The sequence below is a fragment of the Trichosurus vulpecula genome, chromosome 2, assembly GCF_011100635.1.
Source record: "Trichosurus vulpecula isolate mTriVul1 chromosome 2, mTriVul1.pri, whole genome shotgun sequence".
In the NCBI taxonomy this organism is placed as follows: Eukaryota; Metazoa; Chordata; class Mammalia; order Diprotodontia; family Phalangeridae; genus Trichosurus; species Trichosurus vulpecula.
Window position 1 is genome coordinate 269,746,936 of NC_050574.1, and position 26,632 is coordinate 269,773,567.

A 26,632-nucleotide genomic window follows, 5' to 3' on the forward strand; every position below is an offset into this window, starting at 1 on the left:
TAAAGTAAAAACTTCTTTTTTTTTATTTCTGATACAAATGATAAATACTTTGCATTAAAAATCTGGAATTCAACCCTTCCTCTCCCCCTCCCCCCACCCTTACAAAAATAATCTTATGAAATGGAAAAAATATTGCTGGCAATGGTTAGCTAGGTCCTGATCTGGAGGATGAAGGCACTGCAGTTGGGTAGGGGGAGGGCTGGGGAGATCTCTCCACCCCACCTTACCCCCTGCACCCATAGACTGCTGGCTTTCTAGGGGGTGGGAGCTATGGCTTGTGATCCTCTCTGGCCCTCACCCTTCTTTCCTTTGTTACCCGTGGGTAATTCATTGATGTCACTTGCTGCTCCTACCCCCATGCCTTTGGCAGAGGGGAGGGGAGTGTCCTCAGAAGATCTCTTGCTGGAGTGGGGCGGGGAGGGCAGACAAACAGAAGCCCCTTAAGGAAGGGATTTGTATGGGTTCCTTCTAAGTCAGGGAGGAGAAGTGTGGGAGGAGAGGGGCAGAGCAGACAGGGGATTTATTATACTTCCCTTCCCTCTCCCCCACCCCAGTAGGGTTTTATTGAGGTTTGAACCTTAAAAGATTTAAATAAAAGAAATGGTCACATTTTGGTTACTTGAAAAATGACATACTTTAAGGGGAGGGGGCTATATTGGGCTCTTCCCCTACCCTCAATAAAGGAGCAGGGAGTAGGGATTGGGGAGGAGAAGGGGAGGTTTTCTGTTAACCTTTGTGTTAATCTTTTCACAGTAGTAGAGCAAGGGGTCTGAGACTCCAGAAGGGATGAGGAAAGAAGAGGCTTTTCAGCCCCTTTCTCTGCTTCTCATAAGGGAGCACTGCACCTCACCCCTCCCTAGCTCAAGGCCCCCGGCCCTGGTTAGGTGTCCTCATCCCAAAGGCAGAGTTGCTTCTGGGGCACATAATAGTCAAAATTATAGCTCTTCTGGCAGCTGCGGATGCCACACTTATAGGAGGAGAGGCGGCCATTAGGTTCCCGACTGTGGCAGTACTTGAGCAGGCAGGGGTACCAAGCTAAGTTGAGCCCGTAGTGACAGAGACAAGGTTTCCATCGGTCACCGACTAGCCGACAACGTTGTAGGCTGGAGAGGTCCATTGGCTGCGAAGGCAGTGCTTCAAACATGGAGCCATCCACACCTGTGGGAGAGTGGGAGGGAGAAAGAGGAGGAGGTTGTGAGGGGAAGAGCTTTCCTCTTCTCAGGCCTCCTTCCATCCCCCAGTCATTTCCTGGCCTTCTTTTATGACCTTGAAGCTGTATCCTGAGGCCTTGGCCTGGACTGTGCATGCCTACTCCCAGGCTCTAGGCCAACCCTACCTCAGCCAGGAGTCTAGAGGATCTAATCAAAGGAGAGGAGAAACTGACTTATGACCTTTGTGTTAGGGAGTGTCTTACTCAACCCTTGCCCTGAAAGCCTAGGTGCTGAGAGCCCTGGATTGGGTGTCAGAAGATCTGAGATTGAACCCTGGTTCTGTTACCTCTTGGGCCCTCTCAGATTCCTCAGCTATAACATGGGAAAGTCTCTTTTTAGTTTTAGATCCTTATGAGCTTTCTGAGCAGCCAGAACCTGAATGAGAGGAAGGTGGGGGTCACCCTGACTTAAACCTTGAGTTAGAGTTGTTGGCATTTCAATTTCTCTTTTGCCTCTTTTTGGAGAGAGGAAGATAGCCAGAGTTTGGGGTGAAGATGTAATGGGCATGCAGCAATACTGGGAGGAGTTAGAGGTGACAGGAACAAAGATGAGCTGAATTTGGGTAGGTGGGAGCAGGGGAAGGTAAGGTTCAGTGGGGGAGGGCCAAGAGGATGATAGGAAGGCCTTCTGCTCCAGGGCCTGGTGCCCACTGCTCTCCAAGAGTGGGTCAGTGAAGTCCCAGCCACCATGAAGGTGGACATGGCCCCTGAGGTTCCCCACAGGTCACTGCTCCCACTCTCAGCAGCCTGCTAGCCCTTGGACCTGTTGTCCTTCTGAATACTGCTCAACTCTCAGTTTCTCTTAGAAGCATTCTCTGTTTTGCCCCTTTTTTCTCTGCAAGCATTGTGTAACAACCCATCTCCTTAGCACTTAAACACTGTTTTTGTACTTTGCCTTTCTGCATGAATTTCCAAGTCTTTGTTGTTTTTATTGTAGCCTCCACCCTTAGAAAGCTCCCCATGGCCAGGGCCTGTGTGGCCTCCTCCCTCATTTTTCATAGCTTGTGACTGGGGTTCCAGGCCTGGTGCTGCAGAGGTTATCTGCCTGACCTCTCTCTAGCCAGAATTTGACGTCCTCTTCCCGGGTGTAGATGGCCTCTTGGGCTTCAGCACACACATTATGGATGTGGGGGCTCAGCCATGCTCCCTTGCTGAAATTGACTGCCACATCCATGTGAAGTTGTTCCAGACTCCGTACCTCTTCAGCCTGACGTACCGCTCGAGGGTTTTTCTGTTGGGGGTGGATAGGATGGAGAGGGGAGAAAGTGGAATAAGTGTTTCTATAGTCCCACATGATCCCTTTTCCCTTGCACACTTCACACCCCCTCCCAAAAGCCTCATCTGTGACTAGTCTTCATCTCTCACCATTTGGATTCTGGGACTACAAACATTCTTTTGGGGACGTAGTTCAAGGAGGTAGTGTGGCTCCTTCTTCCTGCTGTTCCTCTCCTCTTTTCCCCCTCCCCTAGACTTGGATGTGTTTTGGATGGGGAGAGAGGCAAGTGGGGGTGGGACACTAGCAGATGAACCTATTCTCTATATTGGGCTATTAGTGGGATTTATAAGAGCTTCTGATAGGGTTGGAGAACGAGAGATATCATTTCCACCCCTTTTCTTTTGCCCCATATACCCAGCCCCACCAATATCTGAATACTCTTGGGGAATCATTCCATTCTGAATCTGGCAAAATAGACAGGTGGTAGTTTAAGGTAAGGATATACTTATGTATAGTCTTAGGACTAAAGAAGTGCTTAGGGCAGGGGTGGGGAAGAGTCCAGGAATTTGAGACCAAAAAGGGATGGACTGCAGAGGCATTTACTTGGAGCCAGGGATATTGGTTTAATAATGGAAACGAGGGCTGGAGTATTGAGACAAACTGGATTGAGGGGGAAGTTTGGGGCCCAAGGTTTGGGGGCCAGGATGAGTTGGGTGGCTGGTCCTGGTTGGGCTGGACAGTTGAGACTGTTGGGTGAGTATGGGCTTGGGCCTGGGTGGGTAGTTGGGCCGTCATGGATCGGGACCCTGGTTAGTGGAGCCAGGGTAGGTTGGAGAGCTGCAGGGCCATGGGGCAACAATAGCCTGGATTTGGGCCTCTCACCTGCCGAAGTTTAGCCATAGCCTCACTGGGGATAATCTCGTTATGATGTAGCCTTGTGATGAAGCACAGGGCCTGGAACTGACTCTGGCCTTTCTCCAGCTCACCCAGGATCAGGGCTCGGAAGATCTTTACATCCTGATTGACGAGAGGAAGAAGAGGAAGAGAAAGGCAGAGGTCAGTGGGGCCCATCGTCCTCTTCCTCAGATACCCCAGGAGAGCACACATCTCAGGACTGGACAAAGGTGTCCTAGAGGACAGAGAGAGGTCCCTGCTTAGCTGTGGGGGAAGGCCCAGACCCAGTACCAAGAGACTCGTCACTAAGTTGATCTAAGGGTGATGAATTTTTTTTAATGACAGTAATTTCTGAAATGGTTAACTGAGGAATGGGGGTTTGTGATCTGCCCATCCAGGCAAATTCCATTGAAAACAAGAGCTAGAAAAAAAACATACTTCCAAGAACTCCAGATCCTCCTGGGTCAGACCATGCCACAGGCTTTTCAGTCTGGAAATTTTTCCAATGAAATCATTTAGGAGGGCAAAGCTTCCACCAGAAGAAAATATTTCATTTTCCAAGTATGTTATATTCCATCATCGAGACAATCTCTCAGGTCCCTTCTAGTGCTAAAATTCTATGACTCTATAACTTTCAATTATCTGCATATCAATTATTCATAGCAAATTCATTCACTCAACAAACATTTATTTTACTCGGGGATTGGGTTCCCCACCTCCCTTTGTCACCCTGCTCACTGTAGCTGGAGGGTGAGGAGAGGTCAGGGTGTCTTAGACAAAGGGCAAAACAGGCTTTAAGTGCAGAGCCCGGAAGGTGTGGCAGCTGCCGCTTTCCTTCGAACCCTGATATCAGAGTCAGTCACTTCAGAAACATGGCCGGTATAAATTACCTTCCCTTCTACTTCCCCTTCTCCAGATGGGGCTGTTAATGGCATTAGCAGCAGGTCAAGAGCTCCTTCCTGTTCCTGATTCACAGTCTGAACTGTGGCTCAGGATGGGGGGGGCAGAAGGAGGGCATGGGGAGGGGAAGAGGCTCTCCATTGCATTCAGCATATACCATCTAAACTTCTTAGATTGATGTTCAAGGTTTCAATATCATAGCTGCAACTCAATTTTTCAGCCTTGGCAGAAGCTACCCTCTTACATAAATCCAGATCTAGCCAAATTGGTTTATTTCCTCCAATGTGTTACGTGCAGTCTGGGCATCGTTCATGTTTGGCTGGTGTCTCCCTGTCCACTCGTCTAAATTCTAGTCAGCCTTCAAGGCCCAATCCAGGTCCACTCCACCCATGAAACACTGGCTATTTTCCACTCTTTGCTGAGGCCTCATTTCTGGATGTCTCTGGCATCACCGTGTGTACCACTGATCTGGCCTTTAGCACATGGGATTCATAGGATTAAGGGACCATAGAGGTCCTTTGGTTTAAGCTTAGAGATGAGGAAAATGAGATTTGGGAATGGTAAGCAACTTACCCAGGGTCATAGGCAGGATTTGAACCCAAGTCCGCTGACCCCAAATCCAGTGCTCTTGCCCACTGAACAACATTGCCCTGGATTCAGGAAGACCCACGTTTGAATTCAGCCTCAAATATTTATTAGCTGTTTGCCCCTGGGCAAGTAACGTAACCTCTGTCTACCTCAGTTTCCTTATCTGGAAAATGGGAATAATGCACCTCCCTCACAGGGTGGTTGTGAGGGTAAAACGAGACATTTGTAAAGTGGTTTGCAAACCTTAAAGTGCTAGATAAATGGTAGCTATTATCATTATTACTAACCACAAGTTCCCTGAAGGCTCCCCTTTACCTAGCACTGTATGCCCTTCTTCCAAAGGCCCAGCCCACTTCCTGCTCAGATCCCACCAAACTCACCCTGTGCCAACAGTTGTGGGCCCCACAGATCCTGGGTGAACATGCCCACTCCCATGGATTGCCATCTGGAAGGACCCCTGGGCCTTTCTGTCTGTCCTGATGCTCCATGTTAAGGACCCCTGGGCCTTTCCATCGACTGCAGCTAAGCTCTTCACTTATCTGTGCTGTCTTCCCCGATTAGAATGTGAACTCTTTGAGAGAGGGAACTGCCTCATTTTTCTATTTTTATTTCCAGTGCTTGCTTGGCGTGTAGTAAATACTTAATAAATGCTTTCCCACTCTGTTCCACAGTGCCTTCTACCTAGTATGCCCTCAAAAATTACTGTTAATGATAATTCTATCGGAAATGTCAGTGGGTGTGGGAAGAAAGAAACAATTGCTGTAAACCAGTGAAACCTAGTTTAAGTGCTGTTCACTTTTGAGCTACTTTTACCCTCACGTTCCTGGGAGTGTGGGAGCAGTGTTTCTTTGTTTTTTGTTCCTTCTTTCCTCCCTCCCTCCCTTCCTTTCTTTTTCTTTCTTCCTTCTTTTCTTTCTTTCTTTTTTCTTCCTTCCTTCCTTTTTCTTTCTTCCTTTACCAGTTTTAAAGATGGTGAAACTGATGGCCAGCCAGGGTTCTTTTCCCTCCCCCCCTCCCAAAACATCCTAACCAAGACAATCTCTCCCATACAGAAGGAAAGGTTCCAAGTCCCTCATGATCCTGGAGACCTGAGAGGAAGGTGAATCAGAGCTGAGGGCTTATCCTGGCCTCCTCTCAACAGGAAATCCTTTCTCTGATAACTAGCTCCTGGAATCTCCCTGCCCAGCCAGTCTGAGCCATCTGATCTCTTTCCCTTCATTCAGGTCACCAGGAGTGACAACCAGGGGCAAGGCACTTGAGATGGCTAGATTTCATTTCCAGGGCTCATCTCTTGCCAGGTGAATCCAGAGCCAGATTTCCTATCCCAAGTCTTGAGCCAGAAGGTTATGCCAAGTGGTATCAAAAATCCATCTCAGCATTAATTTCAGCTCCTTCCCTTTAAAAATAGCTCTTCTCAATATATTTATAGCATTTTTTTTACATTGCTTTGGGTGCATTCAAATCATCTGAGGCACAGGGAATATGGACACAGCTCTTTTCGACATCATCCATCCTTCCCAGCCTGGAAGAGGCATCAAATAAATTTCAGACTAGAAGGTGCATAGAAGAAACTAAATTGTCTTTTTCTCCTGTTTTGTTAACAAGTCTTACAGAAAATCTTAGCCCCTTAGGACTCTGCTGGGGGTGTAATGACATTTTTAAGGCAATTGGCCTTTTCTTTCCTTAACTCCAATCTAAGATATAAATTCTAATGTAGCCTTCTGTCTTTATGTCCTCTATTGTTCTGTGTAAATATTAATAATCTCATATTTACATAATACTTTAAGGATCATAAAACACATTGCTTACAACAACTCCAGAAGGCAAGTAGTATGTATAATCTCCTTTTAACAGATGAGGAAACTGAGGCTCAGAGGGGTTAAATAACCTGTCCAAGGTCACATAGCTAATAAGTGTCAGGAGAGGATTTGAACTCAGCTCCCCTGTCTCCAAGACTAGTGCTACAGCATGGTGAACTTATAATTTCTGATTGAGTGTATGTATATTGAATAATTTCCCAATTAAGGACTTAACATCAGGATTCTGGAGAAGATGAGACACCAAAATGTCTCCTCAGAGAGAGGAATACTTCCCTATTCTAATTTCCCTCCCTCCCCTAAGCCTCTCCAAACACTGAAGCCACTCTTTTTTCTCTTCTCTCCCTTGGGGAACCAGTGATTCTCCTCTGAAGAACAAGGCAGTTTCTGCTTTGAAGGGATATACGTTTGGAAGCTATGCCCTATCATCCTGGCCTGTCTCTGAAGCATGTTCCACTCTATGACTTTACCTCCCCCTTCCCCCATGACTTTTTCATCCATCACTTAGTACTGATTTCCTTCCTCACAAAAGGACCCCAGGGACACTGAAAATATCCAGCTGGATGAAGAGCTTGCCTGGTTCCCGGCCTCCCACAGGGTTCCCAACTTCCTCCCTGATGGGGATTTCCCAGGGCTGATTCAGAGGGAAGTAGCCCCAGAAGCCCATGCCAGGTAAGACCGACAGGAGAAGTGGGTGGTTTTTTGTTTCCAGAACACAGAAGGTAAATTGTTGGTTTTCTACCTGAACGTAAGGAGGACATACCTGTAGGCAGGTGGGAAGGGCTCGGTTAGCTCTCTTTCCCTAGACATTTCCAGGCATCTCCAGAACAGAAGAAGAACCACGTGGACTTTGTGTAATTGGGAAAGAGGGTAGAAGTGTAGATGCTACCCAGGGATGAGGTTGTTAGGTGTTATTAGTATAATGGGAGTAATCATGAACCTTCCCTTATTCCTGAATCAATGTGCTCTGGAATTGAACTTAATTTCCCTGGGGGAAGGAGGAGAAGAGACAACAAGCATCTATTAAGCACTTACTGTGTGCCAGGCACCGTGCTAAGCACTTGACAAATATTATCTCATTTGATCCTCACAACAACCCTGGGGGGTAGGTGCTGTTATTATCCCCATTTTCCACTTTTGGAAACTGAGGCAGACAGAAGCTAAGTGACTTGCTTAAGTATCTGAGGCTAAATTTGAGTTCAAGTCTTCCTGACTCCAGGCCTAGCAGCAAGCACTCTATCCACTGCACCACTACCTAGCTATCTCCTTGGGTACATCAAAGGGTCAGGAATTCTAGTTCAATGCTAAAGGATTTGGTGTTCTGAGATGATGAAATGATACCCTCATTGGCCACTTAGCCAAGAAGAGCCACCTGCTTAGTAGACTTTAAAAGAAGAGAAAACTCTTACTCAGATCTCTTCTTCATGTCTCTAAAATATGCAATATAAAACTATCTCTCTGGGAATTCTCTGACCCCTTCCTTCTCCACCCCCCTTCCTTCTCCACCCCCCTTCCTTCTCCAACCTTCCTCAGTGCCCCCCACCCCCAGCCAATCCCAGGCACCAATGGTGACTGCTTGTACATGGTAGCTAGAGAAAATGCAAATCCAGGTGAGTCTGAGTCCAGACCTTAAGGCTGGTGCTGTATTTTTTGCCTTGCATTTTCTCCCTTGGACAGAGGTGATTAAACAGTGATCTTGAGATCAACATTTCCATTTTAGAATGAATGTGAGAAGTCCAGAGCTTCTAGGTGCCTCCTTCAGTACTGGTTTCATTGTAGGAGGTATTCTCTGTAGCTACTACAAACTTCTCAGAGAAGATGGCCACTGACAAGAGGATAAGCTGAAGCCCTAGTATTTCTTAAGTGCCTACTATTCATTCATTCAATAAACATTTATTATCCTAATCATTTTACAAGTATATTATCTCATTTGATCCTGGACTTTGAGGAAGTTGTTTGAACAGTGGAGAATTGTTGTAAAAGTGAAATGCCTATTTGACAGTGTCACCAAGTGTCTCATGTTTTATCATTTTAAGTATCAACCTCACAGGAGAGTATAATGAGAGTTATAGGTTACTGTATTGTGTCTTAAGTCTTTTTCAATGTGTGCTGATGAATCTTTTGCATTTTAAGCATTTCCTCTTAGCAGAGGAAATAAATAACTGTCCTCTACCTGATCTATATTGTACTTTGGGTATCTCTCTATTCCCTTTCAGAGGGAGGAAACCATAGACAGGAACCAAAACTAAATTGTCTTTAAGTGATATTTCCTAGGACTCCCAGGGTGGGGATTCGAGGAGATGACAAGAAAGAGAATAACTTCTTTCTTTTGCAGCTGAGCTTCACCCTCATATGAATTTGGTCCAAATGAGCACAGAGAACTGGGGGGTTGCTCAGGGGGCCAACATTTTAGCTTCTCTGGGCTCAGCACTAATCTGTGATACGCTACTTTAAATGGTGTTAAATAGGGGAGGAAATCATAGATTTAGAACTGAAAGGAACCTTAAAGACACTTTCACCCAACACCTCATTTTACAAATGAATAAACAGAGGTTCAAAAATGTCAAATAACTTGACCAAGGTCACACAGGTAAAATGAGATTTAAAATCAGGTCCCCGGATTATAAATGCAGTCTGCTTTAGAGTATACCAAAAAGTTCTAAGAAAAGCGGTTCCCTCTACAGCAATAACATAGCTATTCATTTCTGCACTTGATTCTCAAAAGCTCAAAGCACATAAAGTGAAATAATCATCAAATCGATTTCATGCCAGTTAAAAAAAATGGAAGAGTTCAATGAGTTCCATTGACTTCTAAGAGTTCAAAGAGGTTTCATCAATGGGACAGATAGACAGGCAAGACCTAGAAGTAACTGAAGAGAGGTGCCTAGTGTTCCATGAATCCAAGAAGAAAAATAGCTGGGGGCCAAGGACTCTCTATTCTTACAGGAATTGCTGGGGAAAATGGAAAGCAGTTTGAAAGTAATTAGGTTTAGAACAACATATTATACCATATACTATAATAAGCTCCAAATGAATATGTAACCCAAATTTAAAAGGTCACATGATTTTAAAACATTATAAGGAGGCATGTAGAATAGCCTCAGGGAAGAATTCTTAAACCAAGCAAGGACAGCAGAGATACAAAGATAAAATAGACCATTTTGATTACCTAAAATTAAAGAGCTTTTGCAGGAACAAAATGTTGTCAAGAGAAGAAGCTATTGATTCAGAAAAAATCTTCGCATAAAAATCTGATAAGATCTACGTTCCAAAATACTTACAAAAGGGAAAGATTTTAGAGGGGGAAAATAATGAATTGAGATTAAATGAACAAGAGATATGATATTCCCAGGAGATAAACAGTCAAAGAATATGAACATTTTTCAGAAGAAGAAATGTAAACTATCAACAAAGAATGCTCCAAATTACTTATAATAAAAGAAATTGAAATGAAAACAATTCTAATGTTTCACCTTCAGCCATAAGGTTGGCAAAGATGAAAATGATAAATGTTAGAGAGGCTGTGGGAAGACATGTATAATAATGCACTGCTGGTGGTACTGGGAATTTGCTCAACCTTTCTGAAAAACAATTTGGAACCATGTGAGAAAAAGTCACTGAACTGTACATACCTTTTCACCCCATGATATTACTAGTATATTATTAATGTACATGATATATCGTAAGGAGGTCAAAGACAGAGGGGAACAGTCTAAGGGGTGCCCATCAAATGAGGAAAGGCTTAACAAATTGTGGTTTATGAATGTAATGGAATATTACTGTGCTGTAAGATATGACAAATATAAAGAATCCAGAGAAACTTGGGGGAACCTTTATGAACTGATACAGAGTCCAGTAATCAGAACCATGAGAACAGTTTATACAGGATTGTAAAGGGAAACAACATTGAGAGATATTAGAATTCTGATCAATACAATAAAAAATCACTGACTCCAGAGGACTAATGGTGAAACACTCCTATTTCCTCTCAATGGAGAGGTATTTGACTCTATTTGAAGAATGAGGCATAGGTTGTCAGATGTGGTTAATGTGCTAATTTGTTTTGCTTAGCTATATTTCTTTGTTGTAGGAGAGGGTTCTGTTGGCAGTGAGAAGGTGGGATGGAGGTGAGGAATATCATTGAGAAGTGATGTAAAAACAAAAAAGAATCAATATAACTTATTTTTTTAAAAGTTCACAGATCTTTGCCCTCATTATAGACCTTCAGAAAGAGCAACTGAAGCTCAGAGGCTAATCAACATGGCCAAGGTCACATAGTGAGTCCATGGTCCAGAGATGAAAACATGAATGCCCAAAACCAGTAACTCAGATTTCTATGGTGTTTTAAGGTTTACAAAACACTTTGCTCACAACAATCCTGTGAGGTAGGTGGGTGGAGTATTTTTATCCTGATTTTTACAGATAAGGAAACTGAGATTCAGATGTAAGCACTGGGTGACATAATTACTAAGTGTCAGAGCTGGTATATGAACTACAAGTGCACTTCTCTTTCTATTATGCCATGCTACACCCTAAAGTCCAAGTCTGCACAGCACAATGCCTTTCTCTCCACCCCCTTTTTTGTTATAGACAGGGATACCCATCCCTATGCTAATGATGCTCAACCCAGTGTGTCAAAGGTCAGACTCTGCCATTCCTTCCCATTCTGGCCATGTAAATTTAACCAACCCGTGCCAAATTTATAGCTCCACAACGCGCCTAATTTCCCCACATGTTCAAAGACACCCCTCTGCTAGAGGGTGAGCAGGCTCAGATCACTTTGGTCTCCATGAAGAAGGCTCCCTCCTTACCCCTCCCTTTCTGTCAGTTGTCTATTGCCTTCCCTGAAGCCTCAGAGTTGGTGGTCTCCCAGTTGATATTACATCTTGTCCTGCCATCCCTTCATGCCTGGAAGCAAGGACTTCATGGGATTGATCTCATGCTTCCAATGTAGGGAGAAGCTTTCTCATCTCCTCCAGCCTACAGGAGGTAGCTCTGTGCCAAGGTCTCTCCCAGGCTTCAAATGAATTTGCTAAGAACATGGAGTAGCCTCTTCTGCTTTTTCTGCACTAATGCTCTTTTCTATTTAAACAAGAGGCTATATTTTGGGTGAACCTTTTCACAGAACTGCTTGGTAAACTCTCTTTGTCCTACACACACACACACACACAGAGTCTCTCACACACTTACAACTTTTTATTATCTTTTATTTTCATGCTACCTTCATCTTTCAATGTTTCCTTCTCCCTAACCCAGAGAAGCCTCCCTTTTTGATAAATAATCAAAACAAAGAGAAATAAAAAGCAGTTCAGCAAAATGAACCAACACATCAACTAAGTCTGACATTGTCAACAGTGTTCCACACCACAGCAGCCCCTCCCACCTCTGCAAGGAAGGGAGGGAGCCCCACACTTCTCCGCATGCTCTCATATACCCACAGCCTGCCACAGAAGGTCTCTAACATTTTGTTTCAGAAACAGCCTTGCTCACCCAGTCATTAATAGCCCATACATGCTCTTTCACACTCCTACAGAGAGTCTCTGTCTCAGGCACATTCTCTGAGCTGATCTCTCTCTTGCCCATTCTCTCAAAGCCTGTCTCACATAATGTCTCACACATACAACCTCAGATACAGTCTCACATGTAGTCTCTGTCTTAAAGTCTCATTTAACTTCTCTCCCACAGTCTGCCTCACATACACATTCTCTCTTCTGCACTATCTCACTTTCAGAAAGTTTATCTCAGGGCTAGATTCTCCCAAGCACCCCTGAGCACTCTCAAATACTTTTCCTCTTATGGTCTCATACAAACATTCTCTCTCCTCTTTCATACTCTCATTCTTGTGTCTTCCTTCTCAAATAAATACCCCCAGGTGCTCCCAAACATACTTTCTCTCATCTGTCCTCGATTTTATACTGTCTCTCTCTCTCTCTCTCTCTCTCTCTCTCTCTCTCTCTCTCTCTCTCTCTCTCTCTCTCACATTGATCTCTCAGCCCCTTTACCTCCCACCCCCAACTCTCTGCTATTACCTCCCCTGGCTTGGAGCTACCCCCGCCACAATCTATTACTCTTCTCTCTCCTTAAGTCCATGCCAGACCCAGTCCTCCAGGAAACTTATTCTGATAGACAACTGCTGGAAATAGGGTCTGTCCACCACAGATATATCATCTCACAAAAACACTTTTGACAAAGGAGTATCAGATAGAAAAGGGGTGCTTGGCATGCCTATATGTGTATGTCTGTATGCACATGTGCATGTGTGTGTGTGTGTCCCTACTTACAGTCCACCATTTTGTCCTGTGGGTTTTGAGCCATTGTACCAAGACTCCCATCATGCTTGCAGCTCAGCTTTCCTTCCCATCTCCTCTCTTCCCCTCCCCCTCCAGCTCTTCAGCTACAGTTCTCTTCCCCTGGGAATCTTCTTTGCTGTCTTGGGCTCCTTCCCATCACACTGGAGCGCGTGATTTCTGTACCAGAGTTGAGCCAATCTAAATATTTATTCACTCTTTTCTGGGCTGGGGCTGCTTTATAGGCTGGAGGGGTAGGATGGTCAGGGGCCTCTCTTGGGGTAGATAGCTATAGTCGACCTAACTGGGTGGTGACAGAGAGGGAAGAGGGAAACTCCCAAGGGCAGCCATAGGCAGAGCTGAAAGACACATGGGAGTCACTGAGTGATGGGTTGGCAGCCTGTTGGGATGGCAACTGAGTTGAAGAACATAGAGATATCTCAGATAGTTCTGCTCAGCCCCTTCCAGAAAAGATAGGGTGAGGTTTAGGACAGATCACTCTCCTAAGGATGCCAGGTCACTAGGATGAGTGTCTATGAGCTCAGGTCACTCCTCATCACAAAGAAGTGGTTTATCAACTCTAAGCACAAATGTCCACACATCCTTAGGGCAGTCTCACCCAAGACAGAGGCTCTTTGTAAGGGGGCTGTGCCAGGATGAGTGGTGTTTCAGAGACAAGGGCCTGGAGTGGTGCCCCCTGGCCTCTAGAAAACTTCTCCTCCCCCAACACCCCAGTGCTCTGTCAGCCAAATCTCAAAGGTCGCTCCTGTCCAGACTGTTTTGTCAAACAATGTAGGGCTTTATGTGGATCAATTATGCCTCATTGTCTTGCTGACTCAGGGCTTCCCAGATCAAGGCCTTCACTCCTCTCTCTTGCCCAAGTTCCCAGCATGGAAGCCCCCTGCATCCCCTGCTGAAGTGACTTGAAAATTTTTAGTTAGGCAAATCTGATAATTTTCAAGCTAACCAATTTCTCATCATCTTAATGTATGAGACAAATAATTCCTAAGTTTTTTTCAGAATGGAGCAGAAAAAGAAAATGCAACTTCTAAGGTCACCGGTGACCTCATAATTGCTAGATGCAATGGTCTTTTCTAAGCCATCATCTGCTATGAGCTTTCTGTAACATCTGACATGTTTATCACCCTATCCTTATTGCTCTTTCCTCCTTTGGTCTTTCACAAAACTGCCTTCTACTGGCTTGTCTGTCTGCATCTTTCTTATCCTCATTTCTTGGTTCATAGATCCTTGAATGTTAGAACTGTAAGAGACCTTAATAATCATCTAATGACCCAACACCTTTATTCAATTAAATAAGCCATTGTTAAGCATCTATTAAGTGCCAAATAGGGTGCCAGGTGCTGTGCATGCAAAGAAAAAAAGTTCCTGCTTGCAAGGAGCATACATTCTACTAAGGGGAAATCACATGAACATAGATATATCAATACAAAACATATACGGGGGTGACTAGAAATGCTTTTTTTTTTTGGATGGGCAGGAAGCACTAACCACTAAGTGATCAGAAAAGATCTTATGTAAGAGGTGACACTTGAGCTGAGCCTCTAAAATAAATTCCACATTAGCCATGTTGTGATTTTTTAAAATCAAGAAAAATAAAGAGAAAAAAAATGCTTCAATCTGCACTCAGACTCCATCAGTTCTCTTTCTAGAGGTAGATAGCATTTTTTCTCAGGAGTCTTTGGAACGATTGTGGATCATTGTGCTGATTAGAGTACCTAAGTCTTTCGTAGTTGATCTTTATTACAATGTTGCTGTTTCTGGGTACAACATTCTCCTGGTTCTGCTCTCTTCCCCTTGTATCAGTTCATGTAAATCTTTTCAGGTTTTTCTCAATCATACTGTTTATTATTTCTTACAGCACAGTAGTATTCCATCACAATCATAAACCACAACTTGTTCAACCATTTCCCAATTGATGGGCATCCTCTCAGTTTCTAGTTCTTTGCCATCACAAAGAGAGCTGCTATAAATATTCTTGTATATATGGGTCCTTTTCATCTCCCTTTGATCTTTTTGGGATGTGGACCTTTTAGTGGTATTGCTAAATCAAAGGGTATGCACAGTTTTACTGCCTTTTGGGCATAGTTACAAATTGTTCTCCAGAATGGTTGGACCAGTTCACAGCTTCACCAATACTGTATTTCCCAATCCTCTCCAGCATTTGTCATTTTCCTTTTCTGTCATATAAGCCAATTTGATGATGGGTATAAGGTGGTACCTCAGAGTTGTTTTAATTTGCATTTTTCTAATTATTAATGATTTAGTGCATTTTTTCATGTGACTATTGGTAGCTTTTATTTCTTCTTCTGAAAACTGCTTGTTCCTATCTTTTGACCATTTATCAATTGAGGAACGGTTGAGCTGAACCCTGAAGGGAGCTAAGGCCTCTGAAAAGCAGAGGCAAGAAGAGAGAACTTTCCAGGCATGGGAGACAGCTTGTACAAAGACATAGAGTTTGGAAATAGACTATCATGAGCAGGGCTAGCAAGTAGGGTAGTTTGGCTGGAAGGGAGAATACATGAGGGGAAGTGACAAAAACTAGCCTGGAAAAGTGTTTAGTGTCAAATTGTGAAGAGCTTTGAATGACAAAGAGAAAAGCTTATATTTTATCATAAAAGGAATTAGGGAGTCACTGAAGCTTCCTAAGCAGGGGGATAATATCATCTGACTGTGCATTAGTAATATCAATTTATCACAGTTAACATTTATAAAGTGCTTTAAGATTTACAAAGTACTCTTCATATGTCTTCTCATTTGATCCTCATAACAACCTTAGGAGGTTATTATCCCAATTTTACAGATGAAGAAACTGAGGGAGAAACAAGTCTGAGGCAGGAATTGAATGCAGATCTTCTTGACTCCAGGCAATGAGGTGGCGAAGTGGATAGAGCCCCAGGCCTGGGGTCAGGGCTCTCAGATTGCCTTCAGTTTTTGTACTTTTGTACATGTTGGCTCTCCCCAGCAGAACGCATGCTCTTGGAGGCCAGGGACTCTTGTTTTGTCTTGATGTCATCAGTGACTAGCTCAATGCCTTTTACTTATTAGGTGCTCAGTAAATTTTTGTTGAACTGGAATACAGTGGAGATGATAGGAGGAAGCCGTATGGAAACAGGAAGAAAGGAAGAATGGAAGGAGGGAAAGAAGGAAGAAAGGAAAGAAGGAAGGAAGGAAAGAAGGAAGAAAGGATGGTAAGAAGAAAGAGAGGAAGGAAAGGAGACAGGGAGGAAAGGTGAGAGAGAGGGAGGAAGGGAAAGAACAAAGAGAAGGAAGAAAGGAGGAAGAGAAGAAAGGAAGGGAAAGGAGGAAATAAAGAAGTGAGGGAGAAAGGGAAGGAAGGAAAGAAGGAAGGAAGGGAAGAAAGGAGGGAGGGAAAGAAGAGAAGAAGAGAGGAAGGGAAGGAACAAAAGAGGAAGGGAGGAAAAGGGGAAGGAAGGGAGGAAGTAAACTTATTTATAGGAGCAAGTTGTAATTACTTAGCCTGGCATTCAAAGTCCTCCATATTTTTTGACTGCAATCTATCTTCCCTGAAGAGAGAACTAGAAGCAAAGAGGGGAAGCTTCAGAGGCAAATCAGGGCTCCATGCTATAGCAGAGGGAGCTCTTGGTCAGGCAGAGGTTGGATCGCATGGCTGCTGAGGTCCCTTCTGACTCAGATTCTATGACTATATCTTATACTTCTCTTTCCCCCTAGTGTGCCCAGAACAATGTCCTCCCCGTACAAAGTAGAAGCTCACTAAGTACTTACTGATTGATTGAAAAAAACTGCCCCAGTTTCTCTCTAAAGGCTGATGGGGCAAAGAACCCTAATCATTGTTTTGTCAAATGCCCAGAGTCCTAAATACCACTGGGGGTGACATGGGCCAGGAGTGGGACCTGAAATGACAACCTGCTGGAAGGCCTTTCCCTGCTACAGTGGAAAAGTTGCTACATTTATAATCAGAGAACCTGGGTTCTAATCTCATCTCTCTACTTACAATGTAACCTTAGTCAAGTCCTTTCCTCTCTCTGAGCCTCTGTTTCCTCATCTGTAAAATGAGAGAGGTTAGATTCAGAGACTTGAAAATCAATGATCACTTGATCCCAGACAGAGGAGAAAGTCTGAAGGGTGCTGAAGAAAACAAGGCTGTAAAGATGTACAATTCTCCCCAGCTTCTACCTTGCCTTGCTCCAATCTGCAGAATTAGGTCTACTGAGGCTATAACAAGAGGAAGTGCGCTTAGAGGAGGGACACATGTAAACTCCTCGTGGGCAGGGACTGTTTCATTGTAGCCTCGGTACCTAGCAGAGTCCCTAGCGCAGAGTGAACATTTAAAAAATGTTTGTAGAATTGAATTACCTTCCAAAGTTAGAAGTGGCTCTCAAATTCTCTGACTACAGGACCTTGGAGAGGTCACGGCTTCACTTTTCTGAACCTGTCTCCTCATTAATAAAATGGGGATAATAAGATTAGAACTGCTGGAAAAGGAAATGGCAAACCACCCCAGTATCTTTGCCACAAAAACCCCAAATGGGGTCGTGAAAAGCTGGACATGACTGAAAAGAGATTGAACAACAATATTAGAACAGCTTACCTCAAAAGGAAAGTGCTTTGTAAACTCTGAGGCAGCACGTGAATGGGAGTTACTTCATACAACAATACGAATAATGATGCTGGTGGTAGTGTCATGACTGGAAAATCTTCTGTGGTGAGCTACTTGGGGGAATTCTCCTAGCCTTACAATTCTGAAAATCTCCTTAGACATCCATAACTTCCTACCTTAAGCCTTAAAGTACATTAGGGGCTCTGGGCCTGGATTCAGGAAGACCTGAATACAAATCCCACTTCAGAAACTGCCAAGCTGTGGGACCCTGGATAAGTCACTAACTACTGTCTGCCTCAGTTTCTTCATCTGTAAAATTGGGATAATAATAGCACCTACCTCCCAAGGTTGTTGTGAACAGAAAATATTTGTAAAGCACTTTGCAAACCTTAAAATATTATATAAATACTAGTTATTATTGTTTTCCATCCATCCCAACTTCCCCTTGGGGAGCGCCACTTATATATCCGCACACCTACACCCACACAGCCTTTCCCTGAATTCTCCAGTTGTTAGTGCCCTCTCCACTCCATCTGGAATCACTGAGTGTACTTTGTATTTATCTGGGTTCATGTTGTGGTGTTCTCTCTCCCTGCTTAAACCTCCAGTAGAATTGAAACTACTTAAAAAAGCAAGGACGACTTCTTTGTAGTACCAGGCATATAAAGTACTTTGCACATGATCTTAATTGCACAATATATTAATAAATGCTAGTTGAGCTAAACTGAATTGAATAGGGGGAGCTAGAGCATATCCTGAAGTTTCGCCTCTTTGAACCTCCAGCCCAGTCCCCTCCAAACTGTCTTTCAGTATTGTGTACCTTGCTTTCTCTTCTACCAGCACCCACCACCCACTTTGCCTCTAGCAGTAAATGTACCAATGCTTGAACCAGGAAGAGTTGTTATGAACCTGCTTATTCCAGGCTTTGGTGGGGGGTGGGGGTGGGGGGACCTCAGGGTGTGGTGGTAGGAACAATGACTCCCAAGTTCCAAGGGAAAAGGAACTGGATCTCACTGCCCCATGGAGGTTTTCCAAAATTAACCCTTAGAAACTTTTAGCAACAACAGAACTAAAGACCTTGCCATGCTAAGCCCAAAGATTCCTCTTTTGAGGGGAAACTGGGTGGTGCCCTCACTCCCTTTTATGTGCTAATTGCCAACCCTGTATTCTGCTTCCTAGGGGCACTGAGAGAGGAGGAGGAGTTAATGAATCAAGTCTATACCGGGTGCCCCTGAGGTACATAGACCAGTGTACAAGAGCTGTTTGGGAGGCAAGGGGTAAAAGAAGATTGGGTACCACAGTTTAGAAGGTCCCAGTATGTTTGGGGACACTCACAGGGAAAATGATTGAAGAAAGAAGAAAGGCAGCAGAGAATCAAGTACTTGCCTGGTTCAAAGAAAGGGGAGAGTTCTAGGCAGACTAAGACAAAAATCAGAGAGTCTAAAGTGGTGCTTTAGGTTGACATAGGAGGGAAATAACAAATATTTACATAGAGCCTACTATGTGTCAGGCACTGTACTAAGTGATAATATTGACAAACATTATCACATTTGATCCTCACAACAACCTCCAATGTTATTATTCCTTTTTATGGATAAGGAACTCGAGGCAAACAGGAGTCAAGTGTTTTGCTCAGATTCAGGCAGCTAGTGTTTGAGGCCAAATTTGAACTCAGGTCTTCCTGACTCCATGTCCATTTCTCTATCCACTGTACCACCTCACTTCCTTTAGAGGCAGCTGCCCAGAAGCCCTGGGCTCGAATCTCAACTCTGCCCTTTGCCCCCTATTTGACCTTGGGCAAATCACTTAACTTCTCTGGATCTTATTTTCCTCATCTGTAAAAGGAGAGGTGATGATAGCTGACCGCTAAAGCCCTTTCTAGCTCTAAATCTAAGACCCTCAATCAAGAGCCCAGGGTCTCAGGCCTTCCATAGGTCATCTCATATGCCCTGTGTCACTGTCTAACTTACTACATATTGGTTGCCATGGATGAGAGGGAAAGTGGAGGAAATATCTCCACTTTAAAAAACAGACAAAACCAAACCACAAAACTCCAAGAAGTCTCTCCCATTAACCTTCTATCACAATGTGATTTTTTTGTCCCCTGTGAACTTAGGTAACCATGAACTTAGTTTGTATTGAATTAATTTTCAATTCATAGATCCATAGAGCATCAGCACTAGAAATAACCTTAGGCGTCATCTAGCTAGTTCTCTTAACATTTCTGTTGTTTTTATTTTGATCATTCCTTGTACTTTCCAAACCTTTCCTATCAGTCAGAGGTCCCCAAAGGCATTTATACCTCCTTTCTCTGATCTCTCCCCTGTATATAGGATAAAGATCATAAAGGCCAAATGAGTTTCCATTCTCCCTAAGTCATTCAACAGACTCTAGCCTTAATCTGGCCTAAGTGACATTCACCATGTGTCTCTTTTGACTTTGGTTTCACCGCAGGTCTCTTCAGTCAGCTGGCCTCAAGAATCATCTTTGGGAATCTCAATGAACCCTCCTCCCCAATTATGCAACTCTCTTGCCTCTGTCCCAGCCATCCTTGTCCAGTCAGCCAAGTTGGGACATGACTCACCCCCTTGTCAGCAGCTAGTCCCATTGCCCCCTTGAGGGGGAAGGGAGGGAAGGGAGGGAGGCTGAGAGCCTCCAAAGCATTTACAGGAAAAAGATGAGTTGGAGGCCTGAGGATATGGCTGTTATGAGGTATGGATTATTAGATGTATATATAATTACACACACATGCGTCTGATTACATAAGAGGGTTATTATGAGGAGTTTATACATTATGAATTGGAATTATTGTACAGAAAGGATTTAAGACCCAAATCCTATAGGGTCTTTATCTGAGGGTTACTATATGTAGGACAGCCTTGCCCATAGGCTTTGACTATATTGAATTTGTATTGACTCCATTCATAAGTAACATGTATTCATATCTCAGAGAGAAGGAAAGCTCAGCTCTAAATCCTATGATCATACCATCAAAGTTCATCTAGCCCAACCTATATGTGAGCAAGAATCCCTTCTAAATACTCTCAACAAAGGGTCTAATCAAATCTTTCCTTGAAGATTGAGAGATGGGGGCAACTCATTCATTTTTGGACAGCTCAAATTCTTAGGAAGGTTTCCCATATCTTGACTTGCCTCTCCATAGCTTCCACCAACTGATTATGCCCCCTGGGGCCATGTATTACCAGTCAACTCCTCTTTCTTTGGACAATCCTTAACATTCTGGAAGGCTATTCAAATCCTCTCTAAATTTACTCTGGGCTAAATATTCCCAGTTTCTTCATGCAAGTCTTATTTGGTATAGCTTTGAGTTGTCCCACCAGCCTAATCATCTTCCTCCATTTATACCCTAGATTAAAAGTCCATCTCTAGTCCTCACTCTCACTATTCCTACCTTCCTTCCACAATAATAAGAGAGGAGAAAGAAATCATTCTCAACTAAAATGTCAGAGTCATAGGGTCTCAGCATTGGATGGGACCTCTGAAGTCATCTAATCTAACTAGTATCTGAAGCATTAATTTCCTCTAAAACATTTCAGACAAGTGATTATTCCACTTTTGACTGAATAGTTGGAAAACTTACTACTTCCAAAGATAGTCCATTCTACTTTTAATCATTAGGAAGGTTCTTTCTTATACTGAACTCTTTTAATCACCAGGCTCAGAGAACATGAATATCAGGCTGCAGCCAGCAGTAAGGATGTGAGGCCATGGAGTCCAATCCTATCACTTTGCAGATGAGGAATCTGAGGTACAAAGAGTTTAAATTACTTGCCCAAAGTCACATCCAGTAAATGTCTGAGATGGGGTTTGAATAAAGGTCTTCCTGACACCAAAGTCTGGCACTCTAACCTCTATACTGTGATAACCCTCAAATTCCTAATGGAACCAAACAAAAATAGAGAAATGAGAAACAGGGCATTTCATTTTTCTTCAGATCTACTGTTGAATATTCATTAGGTCCTTTCATAGGATCACAGATCTAGAGCTGCAAGAGATCTATTTTAACACCCTTATTTTACAGGAGAGGAAATTAAGGCACAGAGAAGTTAAGTGACTTGCAAGTCACAGAGGAAGGGTTAAAACTTAAGTCCTCTAACTTCAAATCCAAGTACTCTTTCCACTGTTTATATACTTTGGACCTGGAGCATAGGAGCAGGCTTTATCTTCCTTGTCATTCCAGGTTAAACACGATAAAGGGACAATTATGATAATATTGATTCTAAGACATGGCACAATGATGATTATTGCATAAATTCTAGGGCATGTCACACAGTGGATAGGTCATTTTTATTACATACCAATTTCTAGACGTTAGAAGCTGGATGGGACCTTGAAGGTCATCTGGCTCTTTTTCAACCATCCATTTTATAAACGATGAAACTAAGGCCCAGACAGAGGTTCAGTGACTTGCCCAAGAGGTCATACAAGCAGTGCTAGAACCAGTATTTGAACAAAGGTCTTTTGACTCCAAACCAGTTTTTTCCACTTTACCCCAAAGCAGGTATGTTCTATGTATTGTGATGATTATGAGACTCATACTTCAACACTGTGATCTCCCCCTATACTTCTAATCAAAAGTTTAATGAACCACTGTGAGAAAAAAACCATTCTCAAATTAATACTCTTCTGGCAATAAGCCTTTACAAACTGAATGAGGGTCCATCTATCATAAGATCTATACTTTGAAGCTTTCCAAGTTGAACCAAACTGTCCCACTGGCATAGCCTTTGTACCTCTATACCACCATCAGGCATTAAAAGGAATGTTTGAGTGGAGATATTAGAATTAAAATATAATGGGATGCATCATAGGTGAACAGGGTGGTTCTGGCATCGAGGTGGGCCTGCTCTGGGCCAGGAAGCAGTCAGAGGAAAATGGAAAATTGGGTTCACTATACTAAGGGCTGTGAGCTCATGGTACCAACAATCCAGTGGAGTTTCTGAAACTAAACCTATTGAACAAGAAGAGAGTTTAGCAAAGAAGAATTTACTCTCTCTTTTTGTTTTTGTCAGGGTTAAAGTAACAAGGTGAGATTAGAATTACTCTTATATTCTTCTAACCTTAATTGCAGATTTTGCTGGTTGACCTTGGGTCAATCACTAAAGACTCTCTGGCCACAACCAAAAGGGAAGGAAAGTGCTTTTAAAAAGATGCTTCACCATGAAACATAACTAAGTTCCTAACTCCATTGTTTCTCAGCAGTTTGGGAAATCTTAAACACAACTTCCAGAAAGATGTGCATACACAACAAAACCAAATATTCTCATGGCTTTCTCCATCAGAGAAAACTAGTTCCCCAGGACAGAACTTTCTAGTGAATAGCACTCTGGCCCCTCATATTCCACCCCCCCCCCAAAAAAAGGAAGCAAGGGGCTGGAGACTCCAAGAACCAAACGAGCAATAAATCCAAAGAAAAAGTCAGCTATCCAGCTTCAAGGGAGAGAGTCCAAAGTAAACATACTTCCATAGCCAATGGACAGGGGAAAAAAAAAGACCTGGGCTTCCACCATGAGTGCCACTAAGGTCTGCCTTAGTAAGTAAGAGAAAGCTCAGTCTCCCTTTCCAGTCCCCTTCGCCCCAAATTCCCTTACTTGCATTAGCAAGCAAACTGAAGCCGCCAAGTTTATGAAGCACCAATTTCTGGGTCAGAGGCTAACTTGAAAAAGACTTTGTAAACCTGGATAGCAAAGCCCCAGGCTCAGAGGTTGCAGCACATCAGGGGTTAAACAAGCTCAATTCAGATGGACTCTGCAGCTGGGCCTCGGGCTCTCGGGGCTACTCCCCCAATTCCCTGCCCCCTGCTCCCATCCCACTCCTCTTGCCACGGCCTCCACCCCCACTCTCTCCATTCTCCAGGCCTCTCCTCTCCCTTTCCTCCAGGGCAAAGCAGTAAAAAGATTAAGTGTTGGCAGCAGCCAGTGGTTGTAAAAACTAGGCCCAGCTTCCCCATCCCGCCCCCTTTCACCTCGGCTCCAGTGCCTTTCCTAAGACATGATCGACCGCTATAGGGAACAGGAGGCTCCCACTGCACTGGGAAAGCCTCTCTCTAGAATTCCTGCTCCTGGGCTTCCAGTGAAAAGTACCTGGGAAGGTCCAAGGGATGAGAGGAAGCTAAGCAAGAGGGCTACAGCAGCCCTCTGGGGCCAGCCTGTGGGTAGAAGAAGGCTCTGAGCCAGATCTGAACAATTGACAGAGAAGGAGGGCTGGATTCTGTTGTTTCTGAACTTCAGAGAGGTCCCATCACTTCAGAGCAGAGTGCCCAGGGGCTGGCCATCCCCAGGCTTTTCTTCCCAAAGGAAGTGTGAAATGGGCAGCTTTGGCCCAAATTTTCCCACTTCCAACTAGCCTGCTTGGTCACTGCTAGACCTTGGGTTACTATGACATTCTAGATCCCACCACTCATATAGTGATAGGGTCCTCTGAGGGTTTTATTTTACATAGCCAAAGTTCCATGAGGCACGGGCTTGAAGAGAGGTCTGAAGGGATGTCCTAAGACTCCCAGCCTCTCTGATCACCTCTTGGACCCCAAGGAGCTTTCATGCCACACGGGATGAGGAGGTCAGAGGGAGCCTTACATTTCAACTTATCTCTCCACCTATTTTATTTTTGTTTAGGATTTCTGCTTGGCTATAATTAGATACTCACCACAACATCTAAGCTGACTAGTTTCTTCCCTCCCTCCAGCCTTCAAATCCCAATTCTTTCCAACTTCAGGGCTAGGCCCGTCTAAGCCTCTGTCTCCACTTTCTACCTCCCTCTCTCCTCCCCAGTTTAACCATGTCTCATCCTTGGACAATGCCAATGGGTATGTCACCCCAGGAAAGCTAATAGTAGTATGGACTGCCCAATGCTCCCTGAAGGAAAAAAAAAAAGAATGTCTCTCCTTCAGGAAAAAAGGGCAGAGTCTGGGTCACTCTTCCCAGGTGTAGTGGCTGGCAGAATTAAAACACTGCTTTAATCCAGAACAAGATAAGAAAGAGTGTGTCTACTGCTATAAACAAATTCTGGAAAGAACCATGGGGGAGAGTGATAGACCATTCTTAATCTCATCCAATTTCTTCATCCTTTATGGATGAAGAAAACAGGACCCAAAGCACTTTATCTAAAGTGCCTTACAAGTGGTATATTCAGGGCACCAATGGTCCAATCCCCCTTTCTCTCCCCCCCTCCACCCCATCCTGATTCCTTATCTTGTTCTTGACTGGATTCCTTTTCCAATTCCGATGTAGTCATAGAAATTTAGTATTGGAAGGGACCAGAGACCCTTTAGTAAAACTCCCTCATTTTACAGGTGAGGAAACTGAGGCTCAGAGAGATTAAAATGACATTCGGAATGTCAAACAGCTAAGCTGTTGCAGAATCAAGGTTGGTCCTTGATTCTGGTCCTTAGCCTTGGAATTCACCACCCCACCCCACTGGTACAGATGGAAGGAATGAGGTTGGTGGTGATGTTTTAATAGGTGAGTAGTTGTGTGTGGGGGGGAGGGTGGGGGGGGGGCGAGATTTAGAAGGCAGAGGTCTCTTTCCGAAATCCCTGAAGGGAATGTGTGTATTGGAGTTAAAAGGAAGGAAATTGAAGCAGGAGAGGACTGGTTTGAGTTTAAGAAGGAGAGGAGAGAAGACGAAGTGAGTGAAAGGGAAAGAGGAGTCCCAGGTGAGAGGGAGGTAGTGCTGGGGGTTGGTCCCTCACCCTTTTGAAGTCTGCAGTGAAGGAGATGAGGGTCCCGTCGGGTTTATGCAGCTCCAGGCTGATGCAGTCTGCATCACTGTCAGCCTGCAGGCTCTCCTCCGTCACCTGGCCATCTGGCAGCCGCACCCGGACCTTCAGCTCCGACAGCCCCGAGGACCCCCCGGCCGGCGCCTGCAACCCAGGGATCAGCAGCAGCAGGAGCAGCAGCTGGGGAGGATGCGGGACTCTGCTCCCGAGGGAGCGCATCCCCGGGGGCAGCAGAAGCGGAGTCCACCGCTCCCCTTCTTAGCCCGGTGGGCCCCCTCCTCACCCCCGACGCACGGGTCGGGGGAAGAGGAGTTGCCAAACTTCGGCTGAAGTTGGTACCAACTTAGGAGCTGGGAGTAGGGAGGGGAGAGCTGGACCCAGAGGGGGCTCTGCCTCTATCCAGCGGTACGCGCTGGGCACATGGGCTGAGCCCGGGAATGCTGCCAGTGCAGAGAAACCGCGCGGCCGTATCAGAGCGGGAGCCCCCAGGGCATGGCCGGTTGGCCAATCTCTCCCCAACCCAGCTGTTGCCTCTGTCCCCCACTCCCGCCCGCTTTAACTCGGTTCTGCACTTTTCATTCAATCCCCCGTCACTTCCTTCAGAAAACAGAAACCACAAGGACCTGCCTTAAAGAGACAGCGCACCTCCTAGTCCTTAAAGGGCCAGCTATGGTCCACGTAGCTGATCCCCAGAGCTTAGGCAACCTGCGGGAGGGGAGGCGGGTAAGGTTAGGGCTGAGTATGCCAATAGGGCGGAGACTGGGAGGGGGCAGCTGGAAAGAACTTTTCCCACAGAACTTTCTCAACTAGCGTCCCTCCCCGGTGTCTCAGTCATCTACTGGGGCGGTGTCAGGATTTCACTTTTTTGGCATATCTTTTACTTTCAGCCTGGGCGGGGCCGGTGGGTTCAGCTTTTTTCCCCTTAGGACAGCGAAAGACTCCTCTGCGGACAGACTGCTGCAATCTGCCTCCATCCACCTACTGTACTCTACTGATCCTTCCTTATTTGCCTGGCCTCCTCCCCTTCCCGTTACCTTCTTGCTCCATACACAGTCCTCCCTGTCTCCATCTCCCTCTTTCTCCCTCCCTTGGGTAGCACTACCCGAGATCCACGAGTAAGGGCATTTAATGAATTGAGGATCTCTCCTAGAACAAGCTGAACATACCTGGGCATAATTCAGAGATGCCAGGCCATGAAGCGGGGTTTCCAGGGGTTTGGGCAACTGCCGATCCACCGCCATCCCGGGAAACGGAAAAGTACTCAAAGGCAGATTTCCCCCAGGCTTCCAGGAAAACCTATGGTTGATTTTTTTTTCCCGTACTTTAGCCAGTAACTGGACTAAATGTCTGGGCAGTCAAGTTCTAGTTTAGACTTTGCATCA

General features: G+C 44.6%; 1 protein-coding gene across 1 annotated transcript; it reads right to left on the reverse strand.

The window, feature by feature from the left end:
- On the reverse strand, window positions 1-25,936 carry OAF (out at first homolog). Its single transcript, XM_036745942.1, has 4 exons — window positions 25,224-25,936; window positions 3,309-3,443; window positions 2,261-2,441; window positions 1-1,158 (listed from the first exon to the last, which is right to left on the reverse strand). Exons 1-4 carry the CDS (start codon window positions 25,467-25,469, stop codon window positions 881-883), a joined length of 840 nt encoding a protein of 279 aa, XP_036601837.1. The 5' UTR covers window positions 25,470-25,936; the 3' UTR covers window positions 1-880.
- Between the last annotated feature and the right edge of the window lie 696 nt (window positions 25,937-26,632).